Genomic DNA, 22,537 nt, shown 5'->3' with positions numbered 1-22,537 from the left:
TTATTGACTGAAAGAATCCAGACACCAAAATATATATACTGTATGATTTCATTATTTAAGGTTCAAAGATGGGTAAAATTTCTCTCTCATGACAGAAGTCAAAAACTACTTCTGGAAGACAAGATGGTATTGATTGGGAAGGTACATGATGGAGTATTTGGGGTGTAGGAAAAAACTGCAAGTCATCTTGTAGGACATAGTCATGCAAGTATGAGTGTGTGTTTCTGTGGGTGTATGTGTACAATTTACTGTAAGCGTGTTATACTCTCTGTTATGCGCTGAACTGTGTCCCTTCCAAATTCATATGCTGAAGACCTAATCCCCAGTACCCCAGAATGTGATGGCATTTGGAAACAGGGCCTTGAAAGAGAAATTAAGGTTAAATGAGGACATATGGGTAGGTCCTAATCCAATCTGTAAAACTAGGTGGGCACAGTGGCACATGCCTGGAGTCCCAGCTACTTGGGAGGCTGAGGCCAGAGGATCACTTGAGCCCAGGAGGTCGAAACTGCAGTGAGCTATGACTGGGACACTGCATTCCAGCCCAGGAAACAGAGCAAGACCTTATACCAAGGGGAATCTGGACACACAGAGACACAGGAGCATGCTTTAACAGGAAGAGGACCTTCTGATGAGGCGGCAAGAAAGCGGCCATTAGCAAGCCAAGGAGAGAGGCCTCAGGAGAAACGAAGGCTGCCAGTGACTTGACCTTGGACGTCTGTGCTCCAGAACTAGGAGAAAATAAATTTCTGATGTTTAAGCCTCCCAGTCTGTGATATTTTCTTATGGTAACCCTGGTAAACCAACAGAACTCCCAAAATAGAAAACAGAAACTAATATTTTAAGTGCTTAACATACTCATTTAATCCTTTCTACCACCTTATGTAGTAAACACAATAATCATCCCTGTTTTACAGAGAAGTAATTTGTCAAAGATCATAAAGGTATTCAGATGCAGTCCAGTAATGTAACTATATTGTTCGACTCTGAAGTCCCTATGTTAATTCCTAGGGTACATTCTTTACAGTTTCTTTTAGCAAGTCGTTGGCTAGCAGAGGGCAATGGTTCTGCAGACATGGCCAGGAAAGTTTTTGGATATGAACACTAAGAAAAAGAAAACTCCAGAGCATGGGGCATTGTCAAAAGAGTAAGACTAAAAGGACCTCTAGCATGAAGGGTGTGGGTGAGGGTAGGTACCCGTAGAGCACTTATCCTCTGGGTAAAGTGTCAGCAATAGGGAACATGTTGTTTGTGCTTCACACTCTAACTAGTTATGAATGTTTCCCACTACAGCGCCAGATCCTCAAGTCCTGCAGCAAGGACGACGTCTCATTTTCATTATCCTGTGTGGTATGGGACGTTGAAGAGACCATGAATGTGTGTTGAGTTAAAGGGAAAGGACTGACAGATCTTTCGAAATGACCTTGTCCTACTTTACGTTGTTTTCCTTAAAACTAGTCCCGCTCTCATCTTACACCTCTAATGGTGGAAAATAAATTGCAGTCTCACATACTAATTCCGAAGCTCTCTGTCAGTTTTATTTATTAATGCTAATCAAATATGCTAAATATGCCAAATGTGCCTGTTGCACATAAAATGTGATCCAGCAGTGGATTTTTGGTACCATATTTTCTCTGTCCCTTTAATAGCTTTATTCTCCTCCAGAGCGTTGTTGTATCTCCTGTGTCTCGCATTTTCCTGCTCCCTTTTGCTCTGTGTGGTTGTCTTCCTGTCTTTTTCTTCCATTTTCTCTGATTTACTCCCTTTTGAGGGGGCTGTCACTGGCTCAGCATCTAGTGATTGATAATCATGTCTTGTTCTCACACTGTAATTGCTGTGTCAAGATGGCAGGCGCAGTAGGCTGCCACGATTTTACCACTGACTAAAGAGCAGATTTGCTGCCTGCTGATTAATTGGAGGGGTGCCTCAAATGAGGAAGTAACTCTCTCTCCCCAAATGCCTCTTTTCTTCATGTAAAGACAGACTCACTAACCATACACTAGAGCCCTCATCCGCAGTGGTCAAAGCAATATAGCTTTCAATATATTATTAATTGGTTTTCAGGAATTTTCAAGATAATGCTCATTTAGCTTTCCCCAAGTTCTTTCAAATAATTGCAAGGCAGTACTTCTATTTTTCCTTACAGATAAGGAAACTAGGTCACAAAGACTTCAATTATCTTTCCTGTCCTCACTGTGAGGAGTCGTCAGTGATGACAGAAGTAGAATTGCAGGCTATTTTTCCTTTAAACTAATTTTCAGATTATACAGCCCCACCCCAAACACATGCAAACACAGAGTTAATCTAAAAACAAAGAGATAGCAATAATGTATCAATACAGTTTATCAATAAAGATTCTTAGTGTGAAGTTTTGCTGGGCTAATGCATACATTCCGTTCCATTAGACAGTGAGTCCCTCAGAGAGATATTTTTGAGTGAAGCAATTGCCTTTGCAGCCCTCAACAGTGGATGCCTCACTTGTAAAAACGAAACATGGGATTGGAACTGGCATCATGTTTTACTTATAGTTTGAGCTAAAGTTTGAACATTCTTTGATATAATTTGAATTATTGGTAGGCAAACTATTTATATATGTATTTTTCACGTGTGTGTGTGTAAAGACAGATAGACAGAGAGAGAGGGTCTTGCTCTATTGCCTAGGCTGGAGTGCAGTGATGTGATCATAGCTCACTGCAGCCTCAAACTCCTCGGCTTAAGCCACTCTTCCACCTCAGGCTACCAAGTATCTGAGAATACAGGCATGTACCTCCATGCAAGACTAATTTAAAATAAATATTTTGTTTTTGAGACAGTGTCTTGTTATGGTGCCCAGGATGGTCTCAGGCCTTCTGCAATCCTCGTGCCTCAGCCTCCCAAGTAGCTGGGATTACAGATGCAACCACTGCACCCAGCCAGATTATATATTTTAACATAAACTTCATTGTTTCTAACTATACATAAAAATATGAACAGGACCAGAATGTTGTATAGTCTTGCCATGTGACAAGGAAGATAATAGTAGAATGAAATCATGGACTAATTACCTCTGAAGTTATGGGTAAACAATGTTGAGGCCAGAAACTCGTTCTGAAGGCTTTTCCCATAGAGACAACCAAGTTTCTAGAACTTCCCTTTAAGAAACCTGGATGAGTTGTAATTATATGTAGAAGCAGTATATTAAATGATGCTGGGAAACAACCATTGAAAGGGAGTTCTGGTTCCTAATCTTCGTAAAAAGTGTAATGAATTTAAGAATGCATACTTTAAAATGTGGAGAGCATCAGTGAAGTCATCTGAGGTCTTCTAAACTCACCTGTGGATTTTCACAACATGCTGAGGCATATATTAACTTTCTAGGTGAAGAGATTTGAGCATAAAGTAAAATCTGAGGACACTAGAGTTTAACTGAGCTAACAAACACACAATTAACCGCAGCACTGCTAGATCTAGTCTGTGACTTAGCATTTTCTCTTTATGTTTTATCAAATACCCTGGCCATCTTCCTGAGGAAAATGGAGCTTGAATCTGATTTTAATCAACAGTGAAGGGTTTGAATACTTCTAAATTTTCCAGGTGGAATGAAAGTGTGTGATCTTTAAATGGAACTAAGGGCTCTCGTTGTCATCTTCAACTTCAAGAGAGTTTAATTTTAGGGGTTAGTATCACAAAGGATTGACAAGTCACACACTGAAGTGGTAATGGTCCTTTGAGAGGAGAACAAGAACATTGGTCTTCTGAAGGTGCTAAAGTGATGATGAGAGGCTTAAGTGTCCTTATATGTCATTAATGTGAAAAGCAAAGTATGTTCAAGTTGAATTTGCAGTGTCCTTACCATGACAAGTTTATAGCCTCTTACAGATTAATAGCATGGCTGCCAAAATTGCCTCGGTGCCTATGCATTAAAGGTTCACAAATGAAACAGGTTTTTTTTTTAAATTTAACCTCTGAGAATATTTATTTGTTCCCCTTCCCTATTTATTAGCTTTTTTACTGAATTGAGTAATTAGAACACTTTTCTTTTGCTGAAAAATGGCAAGCGGTAAGGTAATTTTTCCTTTCCCCTTCGTAGTAAACAGTAAATTGATTTTAAAAAGAGGTACTTCCACACATTAAAAATGGCACTAGAAAGACACATAGTGCTAAGCCACTTTAGAATGCAGATTGCTTAAGTCATCCACACTTTCAAGTTGCTGATCTCTTCGCAAAATTTGCAGTGCATATGTAGTTCAGCTTCAACTACATGATTGTGTTTACTTTACAGGGTAGTGCTGACCACTAAGCAAATCATCTTTTAAAAAACACCCCAACTAGTCAATAAGTAACATGTTTCCATGTGTTAGTCATGTTTAACATGTATTAGTCAGTTCTCACACTAATAAAGACATACCTGAGACTGGGTATTCATAAAGGAAAGAGTTTTAATTGACACACAGTCCAGCATGGCTGGAGAGGCCTCAGGAAACTCACAATCACGGCATAAGGGGAAGCAAACACGTCCTCTTATACATGGCAGCAACAAAGAGAAGCGCCCAGAAAAAGGGGGAAAAGCCCCTTATAAAACCATCAGATCTCGTGAGACTTACTCACTATCACCTCGTGAGACTCACTCACTATCACGAGAACAGAACGAGGGTAACCGCCCCTGTGATTCAATTACCTCCCACTGGGTCCCTCTCACAACATGTGGGGATTACATGAACTACATTTCAAGATGAGATTTGGGTGGGGAACAGTCAAATCATGTCAGCATGTACTTATCTTTCTGAGTGATACCTCCTGCAATATGTGATAATAGTAGGAGGTGAAAGTCTCTTACTCATTTTTAATTCTCTTTCTTGCACACAGAAGGATTGCTTAGATCTTGCCTGATTGTTTTTAGGTCTATTTTTAATATCTAATGCATTAGGTGGGACTAATTGATATGATCATAATTCTAGCTCTCGTCAATTGTTGAGTGACTCAGGCAAAGTTATGTTCTCTGATTTATAAATTCTCTGTGCAAAGAGAAGGTATCAAGTGTAATGGACCTACTTTATAAGAATTTTGAGAAATGCAACTTTGAAAATCAAACAGAAAATGTTCCCAAACTCAAAGTGCTATATAAATATTTAATTATGTTAGCACTGATTAAAATGCCCAGTAGAGATATATTAATCTTGTTTTAGACCATCTTTTTTTTTTTTTTTGCAAGAAATTCTAGATAGACATTAAGCATCACTCTTGATTAAACATTTATACAAGTAAGTGCCTTGGTACTGCTGTTTTTGATTCATGTCTAAATAGCCTAGGGCCTAGGCACTTGTGGTTACGTTTAATTTTCTGCAAGGATACTTTGTATCTTACATTGGAATGGTTCTTTAGGGAAACGTAAGCTCCTTTTGAGAGTAGTTTGAGGACAGTCACTGATGTCCTAGGGAAGTTGCTGCCAGACGTTTTGTTTCATGTCCCTGATATTTACCTCGTAAACAAGCTAACAAATGAGGGTTGAATAGTTTACTGAGGGGGAAGCAATGCTTGTAGTGAAGGGAGAACTGGGTGAGATTGGGCCCTGCACTGCTAAGGGGTAGAGGAGAGGGTCTCTGCTCAAGAGACTGTGGGAGGCTTTAGGTAGAATTTGCATCTCGAGGGGTGAGCCCTCTGAGCCTGCCCGGCAGGAAGTATTTCCAGAGAAACAAAATGCATCTGTCCAATCCACACCATCTCACCAGAGGACCCTCTAATAATGGCTATCTGACTATAAATACTTTTTGTTAAGCTAAGGAAACCACTGAAGTTCATTTGAAATGAAATGTCTGTGTTTTTTTTAGTAATTTACTAAACATCTTGAATCTTGTGGGCTGCCAACATGGTATGTTGAGATTTTTTCTGTAATCACTTATTTTGACTATTAATGATCTTTCCTTGTTTAATTACCTGCATTCTAATTCAGTCTAGCCTGTCCACTCTCTCCCAGTGTTGGGCAGCCCTTAACCACAGGGACTGGGAGCAGAGAAAGGGCAAGATAAACCCTTTTTTACCCCTCCTCTTCATTCTGACATTTCTGCTTCTTTGGGATTGGGGTAGGGGAAGAAGACTTAAGGGAAGAAGTAAAATTATTTTTACAAGTGCTATTATAGGGCATGTTCGATTTTGTATTTTGCCCCATGCGGTAAGTTCTCAAATGTGGACTTTGTTGTCAAGCTCAAGTGGGAGGCCACTCGGTTAGTGTCTGACACATCAGATACATCAGATATCCACTGGCTTGACTTCCTTGTGCCTGGTCCAGCAGTGCATACTCCAAAGTCTCTTGCTGCTTGACTGTGGCTGGCAGGAGGTCTCCTTGGGTCCTGCCAAGACAACTCCAGCTCAGCTGCCTTGACAGGGCTCTGCCTGTCCCAGGGGAGTATGATGTATCCTTGTCCTCCCAATGGTGGGGATGCTTATCACCTGATTGACTGCTGACTCCTCTCTAGTTTTGTTCTACCCTGCTCTAATAACCACAGATGGCACATCAGTAAGTCCACTGTATGGACTCTAATAGAATAAAATACCAGTTCCCTAATATCTACACTTGGTGCTCTCTGGAAGCTATCATTAGTTGAATTGGGAGAGGTGGACCAAACTCAGAACATTCTCTGTCATCACTCACTATTCCCAGGTACCCCTCCAGTCCATCCTCTTCTGCTTGTGATGACTCTTATGACACAGGAGTGGAAGTTCTGCCACCAGCCTCTTAATGAGTCCCACAGAGGTTTCTCGGGGGGGCTAGGAGAACAGTCTTCTCAAAGCACTGAACTAATGATGAGCGGCATCTCACCTTTGCTTAAAAAACAGTATTTTATCATGTGTGTTCTTCCTATTTGAAAAGCTTTAACTCTGAATTTCTTTCTTAATATCAACAACAAAACCTTGCTCCTTTTAGGCTTACAAAAGACTACTTAGTCTTATGGGTTCTCAAACTTTCTATGAGAAACATCATTTCCAACTTCTCTTCCACAGTCCTAAAACAGGCAGCGTTGTCGAAAGCATTACATGCTTTGACACTAAACTCCTTACACATAGTAAGGGCTCAATAATTAGTTCTTAAGCACTTACCATACAGACATAATTCTAGTACAGTGTGGTACGTTGTACACAACATTTTTGTATTGGAATTACTTGCTTATGTGTGTCTCCCATTTCACGGTATGTGCCTCCAGGAAGTAACTGTTATTGCTATGCATGGAATTTTGCATGTAACAATTACTTTCACAACATTCTGCCATGATTCTTGATATAAAAGCAGTTATTAACATTGTTATCTCTGTTGTTCTCTCCCCACTATATACTGATCAGTGAAAAAAATGATTTAAGAAATGGGTAATTTAAAGACCAGATGGTATGGTTGATCAGTACCCTCAATTATCAATTAATTATATATTATAGGACATCATCCTGAAGACTTTCAGCATTTCCTAGATATGATATTTCTTACTTGGAACATTGATACACCTTTGACTTTCAAATCTATGACATAGGGACAATTTTATCTATTATGCTATCTTAAAATTATGATTTTGGTATTTAATAACTAAATTACTTAGGATGGGTATACCTTGCACCACTTTGTTCAATTAGACATGAAGAAGAAAACTTACAACATAGAAATGCTCTAAATTTTTTGTGTTCATTTGAAAAATAAAATACCAACTCTGCATTTGGTTAATGTTCATTTTATAAAATACCTTAAAAGAACAGATAAAATAGTTGAGGTTACATAATAACCAGAATTGAAAAGGAATGAAGAAAATATAAATTAATGGAAGACGTGACTATTTTGCCACATTACACAAGTTTTAAAAAGGCATTTAAAAAAACAATAAAACAGTAATTGGGGAAAAAACCCTTCACTCTATCGGTGTCTTTGTCTGGAAAACTTTCCCAGAATCACTAAAATTCCAGGTCAACAGGCAGTACCTGAATTATTCAAATATACTGTAATTTGCTTTCAAATCTGTTAGCTGAAGAGAAACTAACATTTTAACCAAGTTAATTCAGTGCAAATCAAAGCTTCAAGTTGAAAATCTGAGATAAAAAAGTAACGTTCAAACTGTAGGAAATGCTTCTGGAACTGAAAAAAAAAATTCACATTACGAACAAATCTTTGCAAGTGTTCTTGGTATATGAAATGCTGAGTTAACAAATGGGACCCTTCTAAGTTGCAATGAGGGCTCTATTATGAAGACTATTTGCAATGTGGGCAGGACAGAAACGGAGAGGGAAGAGCTGAAGGTCGTATTTGTGGAAGGAAATTCAAGTTAAGCAAAAACTGCTTTTATTCAATTCTAGAAAAATTTGGTGAGGATATATCATACATTAGGGGAAAAAACAGATTATGGCGATAAATTTACTGGAATATAATTGAGGATAAGTCCTTCTACCTCCAGAACATGTTTGGGTTGAGTGAGAAGGGTTCACATTGGCCAGATATCAATAAATTAATTTGTCTTAATTTTATGAATTATATGAAATGCTGACTTAAAAAAATATTTGCGTTACCAAATCTTGAGAAATGGAAGGAATGTCTAACTTGTTGAATCACAGTGAAACAAAGTCTGGATCACTTCCAAACATCAACTATCAATCGCTTTTACAATAAAAAAACATTTAATTATTTTCTCAAAAAAAAATTTTTTTAGGTTTAATTTCATAGGTGATAGATAGCAATGGGTCTTTGTTGACAGTGTTTAATAGAAAGTTTTCCTCTTTTCATTCCATTCTGTATGAATTTTTGATTCATTCTTTTCAAATGACAATACTAATGGTTGCTATCGAGTACAAGATGCAGAGATTTTGGTGGAGGCTGGTAAATCTTCTCTGCAAAATAGATATCCCTCCCACAAATTTCAGGTCCAGGTTTGCTATATCATCACCAGTCTTTCTTTTTAAATTCTCACTGGAAATTTTCAAATATTATTTATAAATGGAATGAGAATGTGCTGTTTTCTAACATTCTTATTTTACATCATTCTCTGATCTATTAGGAATGTTATAACAATGTTATCACAATGAAGTGGCAACTTTTGGCTTTTAGACTGTACCTATCAGCAGCAATCATAAAAAGGCCAAAATAAACTGTGCTACTCCAAGGTGACATCTGAAACTGTTAAAACAAGTGAAAAATCACAATGACAAAACAGGGGTTCATAAAGCAAAAGAAAATGTGCCAATACAATTTTAAAAGTGTAAGAAACTTCGCTCATACACCTACTTCTGGGAAGAACATCTAAGGCAGACGAAAAATTCCCCTCCAGGGACATAACCAGCTCAGAACCATCTGAAAAAATTCATACAAAAGCAGAAATTACCCAAGGCCTGTGAGTTCTCATCTCATACCATGAAAGCAAGACTGTCAAAAAAAAAAAAAAAAAAAAAAAAAAAAAAAAAGGGCACGTCACTTTGCAAAGGAATGCATTAACTCCTCTCCCAGGGTCAACTTAGTCTACGTGTCCTTTGTATAACATTAATTTCCACCAGATCTACTAGATGTTCAGTCATGTCCTTCCAAGTCCTGAAGGCAGGCTCACTATCTGATGCATCTCGGTATATCACAGTGGGTGTGAATTGAAAAGAGGAGACACAGAAATATGCACAAACCCACAATTAGTCCGTATTTAGAAAACTTTCTGTGGCTTCAAGCATTTACACAGAGATGATTTTATCTCATTTCTCCATTAATTTCTCACTAGAAATGAGTAACAGCTAATTCTAAATTCTAAAGCTTTGGGGGAAACTTTCCAGGCTTTGTCTTATCAGACAGACTTTGTCATAAAAAATACAGAAAAACAAAAATAAAACATTACGCTGGAATCAGCTTTTGAGAGTTTGTGCTTTAAAAACACAGTGCCTAACAGCACCAAGCACATCATAGATGCTCAATAAATAGTTGTAGATTTATTAAGACTAATAACATGGTATCTGAAGAACCAACCACCATTTTGTAAAAAAGGCAAAACTGTATTAATTTCTTTCACCTGATTTGATAGAGTAGTGTGGAGCAATGAATGAGAGAATCTGCAAATTAAATATGAACTCTAATTTGATTGCAGAGAGGAAATTACTGGGAACTTTGCAAAAAACATCGCCACAGTAGCCTTGACACTTAACAGTGCATCAAAGAGTTAACGTTTCCACTGCAGTATGAACTGGTTCCCACAGCTCTCAGGAGCTAGAATGTAATCACTCAAATGGGAAATGAACTCTTAATTCCACTTCAGAAAAGATATGCCCATAATTTTATCTGAGAATTGTTAATATATTTCAGGGAGAGGGCCCTCTCATTCAGCATCCCTCAAAGTAACACAGGCATAAGTATCAGAGGACCTTGTTATATAACTTCAGTACAGCATTGTCTTATACAAGTGTTATATCTTCCACATCTGTAGTAGCTGCTTTCTAATACTGTAGATTTTTACAGTTGTGATACCCCGGGATGACAGACATGAGACTATGGAGGATTAAAGGTCACAAAGCTTAAACTAAAAAGGGAAGCTCCTCGATGTTATGTGAAAACCCCTTACAAAAGGCAGTTTATTGACAAATAAATGCTCTATACATTCAGGTTTTCTCCATCTCTCAATAGTGATGGTTTCCAAAGAAGAAACTCAGTAGTGAAGAACACATAATATATATATTTTTTTGCATTCGTTTGATCAGTTGAAAATCAGAACCTTTAAAGCATCTTGTGAATGGGAGAAATGGAACCGGACCTGGGCAGGGCCTGGGGATGGTAGAGAGCCAAATGAATAAATGATTTAACTGTTGATGTGGACAGCAAGAGAGCTGGTGGGAAATGTTACAGCAGACCTGACCACGCTACAAAGGGTCTGTGAAGAACACAGTACAGGTATCAAAAACCCAAAACAAAACTAAACTAAAAACAAGAACAAACCGTAACTTTGCCAAATTGTAAACAAGGAAAAGCATTTCACAGGTTCAAAGTTCAAGGGAAGTAAACGTCTTTAAATTATTTTTGTCAGTTCAACCCTGATTTAAAAATATGGCTAGCAAAAACAAGGAAGCCACAGCAGTCGACATCCTGAGCAAGCATCGGTCTCCTTTGAGAAGCTGCACTCCCAAGCCTCTTCTCAAGCTGCTACACGAAGAGGAGACACTTCTCTCTTGAATTCCATCTCAGTTCTCTCATTTCCACACTCCTGGAATATGTCGATTGCTTTCCATTTTGGTGTCTACAGTTCTGGTTGCTATAGATTTAGACGTGGGGATACTGGAGGAGGGAAGGCAAATTCTCGGAGGATGCTCCGGGCAACTTCGACATTATTCTGGGCTATCTCTAAGGCTCTCTTCACCTCTTCAAAGGCATAACCCTCTCCCATGAGTTTTGCAATTTTTGCATCGACATTTTCCAATGCCGCCTCTGGCCCATGGGGTTTTCTGTGGTGAATTTCTGGTGCAGTCCTGCGGGGTCGTGGTTTAGGGGGTCTGGCTGGTGCTTGTGAACCATCTGTGTAGATTTTTAAAGAGAGATACCATTTAGACAGTGAGATAAAAATGAAGGCAAGACAACATAACAGCATTATCTCATTTCCTATGGAAATACTATTTCTTGTTTTCTTTACAAATAAAACTTTTTCAATTTTTCCATACTATTGTGGGATAGGTAGTATTATCCTCATTTTGAACAAGAGAAAATTAAGGTACAGTGTGTTGGTAGTTCCACTGAGAAATTTACACATTTCCTTCTCTAGTCCACATTTTATTCTTCAGGCCGTATGTAGTCAGAGAGATAGAGAAAGAAAAAATAATCAAAATAACTATCTAAAAAGGGAAGGCTTTCACTTTGTTTAGCAATATAGTTCACGTTCTACTACAGCACAGGCTCTGGTTGATGGTTCCCCAGAGGAACAATCTTGGGAGGTTTCTATGAGAGGAAACTTTGTTTACAAGCTCACAGATATCCATGGCAGACCATTCCCATAGGTCCTGAGTGCCATCCATGTCACAGCAGAACTGCTCTAAAACAGATGCTCTGTAGCATCTTCCTAGCTGATTTTTCAAGTTAATAATCTGTGCCTTACTGATGCTAGGAGGAAAAAAAAAACAACAACAAAATAGTAGATGCTTTGACTCTACTGTAGTCAATAGGTTGAACAGAAGGAAACTCAGTGCTTTGCTCCAACACTTTATACAGATTGCAATGTAAGAAGTTTTGCTCAAGAACGAGCAAACCTAGAACAAATATTAGGAGTAGAGAATTGGGTTCTAGATCAGTCCCTTGGTGATAATACAGCCTCCAATTTAAACCAATGACACTGGTACCCATGAATGGACAGTAACCTTAAGGAAAGAGAAAAGGTCCCAGGTCACGGGCTAGCTAACTTGACAGGGCACTTTCATCATGTATTTCCTGGTCATGTATAGCACTTTATCTCAAAAGCCTAGACAAAAAATATACACACACACTATACATATGCATGTATACATTTTTTTTTTTTTGTTTTTTGAGATGGAGTTTTGCTCTTGTTGCCCAGGCTGGGGTGCAATGGCGCAGTCTCAGCTCACTGCAACCTCTACCTCCCGAGTTCAAGCAATTCTCCTGCCTCAGACTGCCAAGTAGCTGAGATTACAGGCGTGCGCCACCAGGCCTGGTTAATTTTGTATTTTTTTTAGTAGAGACAGGGTTTCACCACATTGATCAGACTGGTCTCGAACTCCTGACCTCAAGTGATCCACCCCCCTTGGCCTCCCAAAGTGCTGGGATTAAAGGAAGGAGCCACGGTGCCTGGTCCAGTTATACATTTTAAAATGTCAGCTTTATGTCATGAAATACGCTTATGGATTGAAGACTATCTAGACAACAATATTTAATACCTTTCTCCTAGACCACTGACAAATGCCAAACAACAAATTCAAGGACACAGTTAAGTGAATGGTGATCTGAGGTTAAAAGCCAAATGTCTCGTACTTAATGCTCCCATCTTGTCTCCCCACTTCTGCTGCCTCAGCAACTTTCCCAATGGCTTCAGGAGATACTGTAAGCGGATATTTTCAATAATAATAAATTTAAATAATAAAAGCTAATCTAATGTATTATTTAATATTTTTCCTTTCTAAATCAAAAGACGTATATTTTTCCATGAGAAGGTAACTTGTAAAACTATCATCCTATATACAATTCTAGCAATATCAATATAACATATATAAAACAAAGCCTCTAGGATAAAAGCATTGTTTCCACATCAAATAGTATGTCTTTTTTTTTTTTTAATGAGATGAAGTCTCATTATGTTGACCAGGCTGGTCTCGAACTCCTGTCCTCAAGCAATTCTTCCATCTTGGCCTCCCAAAGTGCTAAAATTATAGGCGTGAGCCACGACGCCCGGCCATGATGACAGTCTTATTTTAAATTATTCCTTTTTTGTAATAAAATGTCCAGTTTTAAAAAATATTATAGCTGTAGATAATGTATATTAAAGTATGCCCATATGTAAGAACATATAATTTCTGGTCCTTGCTAATATCTATACTGTTTCTTGGATCTGTAATTAAACATCTCAAACTATTATCGTCTGCTAAATTGCATCTCTTAGTATGTTTTGTAGTTCCATTTATTTTCCTATTAAGTATTTTCATTATATCATAAAGGAATGGACAATAAATTGTGTTTTGCTTTTAATCATTTTCAAAAACTATTAGAAATTATTGAAAGCTTTCCTTTAATCAATTACCAAAAAATTCATATATTTAAATCATGTCTCCTGAGACACTTTTAGATGAGAAAAGTACCTAGACTTTGATACAATAGTACCTAGACTTAGAAAAACATTAACTTGTTTTCCACAGGTAATTTTCTAAGAAATTTTTAAGTTATTTTGTCTGTCCAGGATACTGAGATGTGCACACAAATGCTAGGCATGTTTGAAAAGAACAGCTGTGTATACAAGTGGGATGAATAATAGTATTCATGACAGCCAGGAATGACTCTAATAAATAGTATAATTGGCAATTAAATCTTAAATCTCAGTTTGGCCACTAAGATCTTGGGCTAAGCAATTTACTTTCACAATTCTCATTCTCCAAATCTACTTTTATATATCTGTGTTTAGAGGTATTATTTATCCCTTTTCAATCAGGTAGTATGAGAATTAATGTAATATACAGTATATGGACTGAGGAGACCATTAAAAAGAAAGAACAATGAATTAATGTTTATAATGATAAGTGCTATACTCAAATGCTATAGACCAGCAATTACTATAAATTAACAGGAATGCCAGAGAAGTATGAAAGAAGTTTTGTTGTGAGTATCTGATTCTACAGAAAGCCTTCTAGAAGAATATTAAAAAGCAAGAGCTGGTGCAACCTGAACTACTAGTTGTTAAAAAGGGGATCATTTCCGCATTGACCATAAAAGCAAATTGCTTAGAACCAATCACTCTGTCTCTTCCCAAAGCTCAGACGCAGCCTTCACTTTCTCCACTTTTCTTTTTCACAGTATCTAAAAGTGGATCACACCAGGTCCTCATTTACTTTAGCACTTTCAAATGTTTAGGATAGTGGAAGGAAGCAATGAAATGAAGATGAAACTATCTTCTGTTCCCCTAAAAGTTAATTATATTGCAGTTTGGGAGCACATTGAAATAACTATAAATTTTATCAACCCTATGGAATTTCTGTACCTGAATACACATCATCCTTAAAAATAGTTATTTTGGAAGAGCATGTGTTTGTTTTAGTGCTAACATCCATGTTCATGGTATTTTTGAACTCTTACGACTAATTACAGCAGTATCAAAATAAGTACAAGAATGTGAGCCACAGGATATAAGTAGTACATCTTCTGGGGTACCAATTTTATTAAAGGATATAAGGTCATTAATATTTTAAAGCACTGAAATGAATACAGATACACTAAGGAGTAAAATACAAAGTTTGCACAAATTTTTGAGATAAAACAGACTTTGAAACAATGTCTTGCACTAAAAAACTAAATATTGACCTCTTCTACGTAATGCCCCAGTCCTTTGTTGTTCACTGTAAACTCTTCTTTGAGAAAGAAAGATTTGAGAAGCCCTGGTTTCGGAGTAAATTTTGATTCAGCTTTCCTTTTCTGAGCATGTAAAAGAACAGAGTGATGTGGCAGATCATCAATAAGACAGTTACTATACCACTGTTACGACTTGAGACCATCACTGCAACAGTTACTACTGTTACTACTTGAGACCATCATTAGGAGAGTTACTACTGTTACTACTTGAGACCTTCACTACACAGTTAACTGCTGTTACTACTTGGAGACCTTCATTACAACAGTTACTACTGTTACTGCGTGAGACTGTCATTAGGACAGTTACTACTGTTACTGCCTGAGTCCCTCACTACAAGACTGAAAAAAGGGACAAACACAGAAATGATAACAACAACAACAACAACAACAAAAACCCAAAAGAAACTGTTTTAAGGAAAGGGTTGGGAAAGAAGAAGAGAGCTCCCTGCTTCTAGTGAGCAAAGGCAGCACCCTGAGCTTCTACAGCCCTTTGTATTTATTGGGTAGAAAAAGCAGGGAGGGGGAGGAGGTAATGATTGGTCAGCTGCTTGACTGATTACAGGTTCACATTATTGTTAACAGGCTTCAGATGTGCCTAATCACAAGCAACACTTGTGCCTGGGTCCTGACTGCCCTCAGCATCCCTTCTGGGCAGCAGACGCAGTTTGTCAGTTTCCCAACATTCCTTTAGGAGAACAGTTTGCTGTTTACTCGTATAGCCTCCAGTAGTATACTGAGTTGATCACCACCCTCACTCTTTCGGCCTCCAACAGAGTGACATACAGAACAATACTGGATGGCATGGGAATTAGCATAACATGGTTGGAATAATACCTAGCATGATTACTCGAGGTCATACATTCTAGGCGGGGGCAATCATTGGTTCTCGTGGGATGAAAAAAAAAAAAATTTTATATGCTAATATGGTTTGTGGCCTTCCCAAGAGCCATAGTACATAGAGATATATCTCTAACTCTATGTCTACTAAGCACATCTGTGGTATTAAACTGTCATTTTTCCTGGGGACAGAAAGCTTATTAGGAAAAAAAAAAAAAAAAAACAACAAAGCAGTGTCCAAAAGACCCATAGGCAGACCATAATTTTTTAAGTGAGACACAATGCTGTATATCTACATAACCTCTATTTAAAGAATTGAGAATAGTTCATTTCAGTGGCTGTCAATTATTTTGCCACAAAAAGCCTTTATTACTCCCCTCATCATATAAAGATTGGGTTGGGTTTTCTTTCTGTCTATATTTTGAAAGATGTGTCTAATAAGCAAATGCTATTGTATTGATGAATACATTTTCCCATTTTCTATTATACTGGATCATGTTCAACAATAAGTATAACACTGAGCTTCTACATATCTAGACAATAGCAAAGGGATTTAACGTGATAGTTTTCTTGTATATAAAGTTAGGGTTTCTGTTATGGTTTCAAAATGTTAAAAATGTATTTGATAGCACATAAAAATAATGGACTGTCAAACAATAATTTAAAATGACATTTTTTAAAATGATGCAGTAAAATATTTATAATACTCTTAAATGGAATTGAGACAGAATTGACATATTGAGTTTGATCTCGAGATCATAAGTGAAATGTGCATAGACAAAACATTACAAGGTTACACTTGAAAATGGCAATAATGTTCCTTATTGATAGGGTTATAAGTGATTGCTTTTTCTTATTGATTATTTTCTCTGTAATTTCTTTTTATTTTCCAATGTATATATAGTATGTGCATAAATAGAAAAACTACCACCACCAACAAAATAGTCTCAGATCTCCTCTGATACTCTTAAAGGCCTCAGCTGTACAAGTATCTAAGACTGAGAACCAGAGATTGATTTTGCTCATGTGAAAAATACAGGAAGTACATAGTGGGTGGCTTTCCTAAGGTCATGTGAAAGATAATCAGAATCTAGATTTTGAAATCTCTAGTACAGTTTTACTATTTCTAAAACCCTCCATTTCTTTGTCATCACGACTATTCCATCACTATTATCATGATTTTACCACTGAACATCTCCAAACTCAGTTTAGCAATTCTTGTGACATGCATATGTACATTTTTTTCTAACTTAATTTTGGCATGCTGATAGGATAACAACATAAACTTTATTTATTAACAAATTTTTTAAAAACTGAAACTGATTTAAATTCTGTCACGCTTATACTTTCTGCAGTAGCTTGAGTTAGTTACTAACCTTTGCTGTGTCTTTCTTTCTTCTATAAATTGACATTAACAATATCTATTTAAGGCTGTGCTCATTGGCTCATGCCTATAATCCCAGCACTTTAGGAGGCTGAGGCAAGTGGATCACCTGAGGTCAGGAGTTCAAGACCAGCCTGACTAAAATGGTGAAACTCCGTCTCTAGTAAAAATACAATAATTGCCTGTAGTCCCAGCTACTTGGGAGGCTGAGACAGGAGAATTATTTGAACCTGGGATGTGGAGGTTGCAGTAAGACAAGATTGCACCACTGTGCTCCAGCCTGGGTGACAGAGCGAGACTATGTCTCCAAAAAAAAAAAAATGTATATATATATATGTGTGTGTGTGTGTGTGTATATATTTATTTCAGAGTGGTTATGAGAAATAAAATTATATCTATTTCTATATTACACAGTAAAAATATGTTGATTTATATTTATATGTATAATATACCATATTATGTAATCATATATTTGTATAAAATATTAAATATATAAATGTATAATTATAAATAGATAATATAAAATATACATTATTAAATAAAATAACATGAATATTTATATTTTAGTGTATAACTATATAAATACAATTATATATATTAACTTATATAAAATTTATATATCTGTATCTAAAATACTTAGCAAAGCATCAGGACTATAGTATACGCTTAACAAACTTAACAGATTTTAATTAGATAAAATAATATTGTACATATTATCTGAAACATACTTTCTAAATCTACTTAGTAAAATAGCCACAATTCTTGGAACAGACATCAAAACTCTTAGACTGCTGACCTTCTCAACTATAACAATAACAGAATTAGAAAAAAATATAAATAAATTTAATTGATCAATGAATAAAAGAAATCTCAAACACATTATAATAACTTTGTTATTCTACCAGAAGTTGGATCAGTTAATTCTGGGACTAATTTTTATGCCATAAGGTTGAATTACTGCCAGTCACATGCAGTGGCTCAAGTCTGTAATCCCAGCACTTTAGGAGGCTGAGGTGGGCAGATCACAAGGTCAGGAGTTCGAGACCAGCCTGGCCAACATAGTGAAATTCCGTCTCTACTAAAAATACAAAAATTAGCTGGGCATGATGGTGGGTGCCTGTAATCCCAGCTACTCAGGAAGCTGAGGCACGAGAATAGCTTGAACCCGGGAGGCGGAGCTTGCAGTGAGCCAAGATTGAGCCACTGCACTCCAGCCTGTGCAACAGAGTGAGACTCCATCTCAAAAAAAAAAAAAAAAAAAAAAAAAAAAGAAAAGAAATACTTATAGAAGGACATGATTTAATAAACTAAATTACAAACAAAAAAATCACATATACTGTTTTAAATATATACAGAAAATGGTTATTTAGAATTAGATTTGTAAGGAAAACAACTCTAGGTTCTCTGGCTTTCAAACTGAAGCTGTCAGTATGCCCCAGTATTTTACGCAGCTGAACTGTGGGAAAACGCAACATTGCCATTTCCTTTGTTGAAACAGAAAATCTTAAAGACATATAATCTACCTTAAAATTACAACCCTTGTGTGAAGTGAAGCCATGATTTTCAACTGAGATCATAACAGAGATAAACTATTGAATATTTGGTCCTAATATAAAATTTATTCACTATTCCATCAATTCTCCTTTAAGCTAGTAAACTAATAGTAGTATTGAAATTAATTCCTTTTGTAATGAGATCTCCTTTATTTTATAATGAGATTGGCTTATTTGGCAATAAGGTCTTTTAATAGTTTCACACACATGTGAGTTGTGCTAAAATCTAGCATTGTTTTCAAGTGTTACCTTGAACTTCCTTCTACATACTAACAATATGAAAAATCACCTCAAGAGTGAATGGTGCACTTCATTAACACAAGCCTTTTAGAGTTTTCAAAGAATGGTATTCAAACTGTAGTACAGTATGTCTTACAACAAGGGAAAGCAAACTGGGAAATTTGTAAAACCTCACACATAGAAGAGACATGAGCCCCATGTGAATAATACAACCATGTAGAGAAACAAGCATATTATTAGCAAAAATATTTGTCCTATATACAAGTCTATGTGAATTTAACATGCGCTGGTAAGCTCTTCTTATATCTGGGCTACCTATGATATGTTCATATATTTAAATTTCAATTATACATTAAAAAAAACTTTAATAAAACTATAAAATATTTTCCTTTGGGTGTAATAAACATTTAAAAGGCTCTTTGTATATGTAGACATACGTATACATGCAGACATACTTTTTAGATAAAACAAGGGAGATATTTTAAAATCAATGAACCTACATTTTAAAATTCTTTAGAAATATGCTTTCCATAGAAGCCTATCCATAAATAAGTCACTATCAATTATTTACACAGCCATAAGTGACAACAGAAGTTGAATTCATAAGGTATAGCAGTCATACCAGAACCCCCATTTGGTCATCTTAAAAAGGCCTTAATAAAAACAGATTAATTACTGCAAAATAAGAGCTATTAGAATCCTAAAGGCATATATGCATTCAGTCTCAAGGGCTGAATGGAAAGACCTCATCTAGAAGGCAAGCTCAGTCTCTCTGCTGATGTGAAATAAACTAGTCAACAGCCTGGTAGGCCTGTGAGCTTCACGTAAACAAACGTTGGAAAAAAGTATCTTATTTTCTGTGGTTGACTGTGTTTCTAAAGAGAATTTAGGGAGTAGACTGAAATATCTGATGTCACAGCTAGCTGGGGCCCTCAGAGTAATAGTCATGATTCTTTTATTACTTAGGTAAAAACCAGTTCAGGCTTCTGGCAAATGGCTATTCGGGGATATTTCAACAAGGTTTGTGATTTGAAGTTCTTCCAGACATTTCTAGTGTAATGCTAATCGGGATTCACACTGCTTGAAATCATATATGTGAATGATGTTCCTCTGGGCTCTACAACACCCACTTATTATGCAGCAAACTGTAAAGAAGCTGTGAAAACACTGTGTTTTGGCCACAACTTTTCCCATAACTAAAGTGTACGTTTCTTTTGATGCAGAGCTGGTGGTACTGAATATGTTATTTTAAATCAGTCATAGCACTTTGCTTGAAGTTATATTTTAATGCTATTTTCTTTTTAAAAAAATGCTTCCTTATGTTATACAGAAGCTGTCAGATACTGTCTTTCTTTCTTGATTTTCATGTTTTGTCATCAAATTATTTTGACTGGAATTTCAGGCTAATCATGGATATATATGAAACCCTAGAATGACTAGAAACAAACTGGTAAGAGAACACCGGACAAAATTTGAAAAGATTAAAAAGATTTTCTATGCTTTCCTGAGTTATATGCAAGCATTTAAACATATAAAACTACACAGGGATTTCTGCATCTCCCAAGCATGGCATCGAGCACATAAGAACTACCATACTGACAATTCTTAAAACAGCTCATTAATTATCTTGATTCAGAAGTTTCAGAATGTATTGCTATTACTATTAGCAAATCTTCTATCAACTGAGGTTTTAGCTTAAAAAAATTTTGAAATAAGACAAAAGTTCATATAGGAAAACTTCTGATATTCACAAATATGAGACAAAAATAGTGCTTATCAGATATGTGTGTTGAGTTTAATACAGACATCGGCTATTCTTCCCTCCTTTTGCCTATTTGCCCACTCAAATCCATCCATCCATCCATCCATCCATCCATCCATCCATCCATCCATCCATCCCCAACTATTCATCTAAGAAACACATGCTCGGCACTCTGTTGGACACCTGAGTAGGCCTTTGGGAGATGATTAGATTATGCAGGTGAAGCCCTCATGAAAGGGATTGGTTTCCTTACAAAACAGATCCCAGAGTACTCCCTTGCCCTTGTGAGGACACAGTATGAAGGCAGTTATCTATGAACCCGGAAGAGGGTCCTCACTAGACACTGAATGTTGGTACTTCTTGGATCTTGGACTTCCCAGCTTCTAGAACTGTGAGACATATATGTTTGCCGTTTAGGCAATCCAATCTATGGTATTCTGTTATAGTAGCCTGAACTGACTAGGACAAGCAGTGAACCAAACAACATTCTTATCTTCAAAGTGTTAATACTTGAGCAGATGAGAAAGATAACCAACAGTCAAGCAAATGAATTTTGAATAACAAAATTTTAGGTAGTGATGGGTGCTATGAAGAAAAAGCAAAAAATGAAAGAATATGACTGCAGAAGATAGGGGCTATTTAGATATGTTCAGGGAAAGCCTCCTCGAGAAGCAAAGAAGCAGCATTCTGTTATTAATAGTTATGAGTATGACTTGTATTTATGAAAATGGTACATCCTTCTATTTGATGGCTGTCAGTGGAACACTGGTTGGAGGCCTAAATAAGCTAAGAAAATGAATAGTTTGGTGCCAGTATTAATTCCACAGAGATTTCCATAAAACAGCATTTCAATGTACAAAGAGATTTTCCCCATTTCCCAAATCTAAGACAAAATGAAAGTTAGATAATGAATACATTCTGAATCAATGAAGTGGCTCCACTGAGTGATCAAAGATAATATTAAACTTGATATTTTTCTTTTCCATGAGGCAGTTTTGTAGCCATTCCTCTCACAATGCAAGCTTCATAAGCAAAATGCAAAGATGATCAAAATACTTTCTTAGGTGGACAACATTCATTAAATTATATAATGAATAAGAAGGTGCTATGAAAAGCATAAAAGCACTATGTAACAATAAGGGATTATTGTTACTGTTATTAGCCAACTCACCTGAACACGAAGGAAGCTGATCATAGTCCTGTGATGTTCTGTTAGTTTTGATATTTTCACCTGGTAACCTTCTAGCGGGAGGCAAAGGAACTTGGCCACTTGCTAGATCAACAAAGGGATCTTAAAAATAAAAACAAATTTCAAATTAAAAGGATGATCTGTTGACTGGCTGAAGAAAAAAATTCTAGAATTATTTCATGAAGATTATGGCTTTCAAAAATAAATTAGAAAATTAAGTTCATGACTGATATTAACCATTTTTTACTGCCTGCATATTTTCAAATTTCTTCATCACTTGCTTAAATATGCTCTTCACATTTATTTCCAGAAAATACAGACTACTTGTTTTATATTTATATTTTGCAGATATCTTGTTTAATTATAAGATTGTTGACAGTAAAAAGAGTTTCTAAATTTCATTTTCTGTCCCAATCCAACCTGTACAATATAGAAGTTCTAAAGTAAAAGCAAAAAACAAACAAACATACATAAAACCATGGGTTTGGATCCTCCCTGTAAGAGTATTATCAAATTACTTGATCTCTCTAGGCACTGGGCACACAAG

General features: G+C 36.5%; 1 protein-coding gene across 7 annotated transcripts in view; it reads right to left on the bottom strand.

Moving 5' to 3' along the window:
* Positions 1–7,675: 7,675 nt before the first annotated feature.
* CBLB (Cbl proto-oncogene B) overlaps positions 7,676–22,537 on the bottom strand; it is a 213,681-nt gene continuing 198,819 nt past the window's right edge. For all 7 annotated transcript variants that reach the window (XM_050778914.1, XM_050778913.1, XM_050778918.1 and 4 more), the window contains 2 exons: positions 21,973–22,092; positions 7,676–11,482 (listed from right to left, as the gene is read on the bottom strand). In XM_050778914.1, coding sequence (XP_050634871.1) covers positions 11,223–11,482; positions 21,973–22,092 — 380 coding nt within the window. In that variant the 3' untranslated portion in view covers positions 7,676–11,222. The remainder of the gene's footprint in view (positions 11,483–21,972; positions 22,093–22,537) is intronic.

This window comes from Macaca thibetana, chromosome 2 (genome assembly GCF_024542745.1).
Source record: "Macaca thibetana thibetana isolate TM-01 chromosome 2, ASM2454274v1, whole genome shotgun sequence".
Taxonomy (NCBI): Eukaryota; Metazoa; Chordata; class Mammalia; order Primates; family Cercopithecidae; genus Macaca; species Macaca thibetana.
This window is presented reverse-complemented; position numbering and strand designations above follow the sequence as displayed.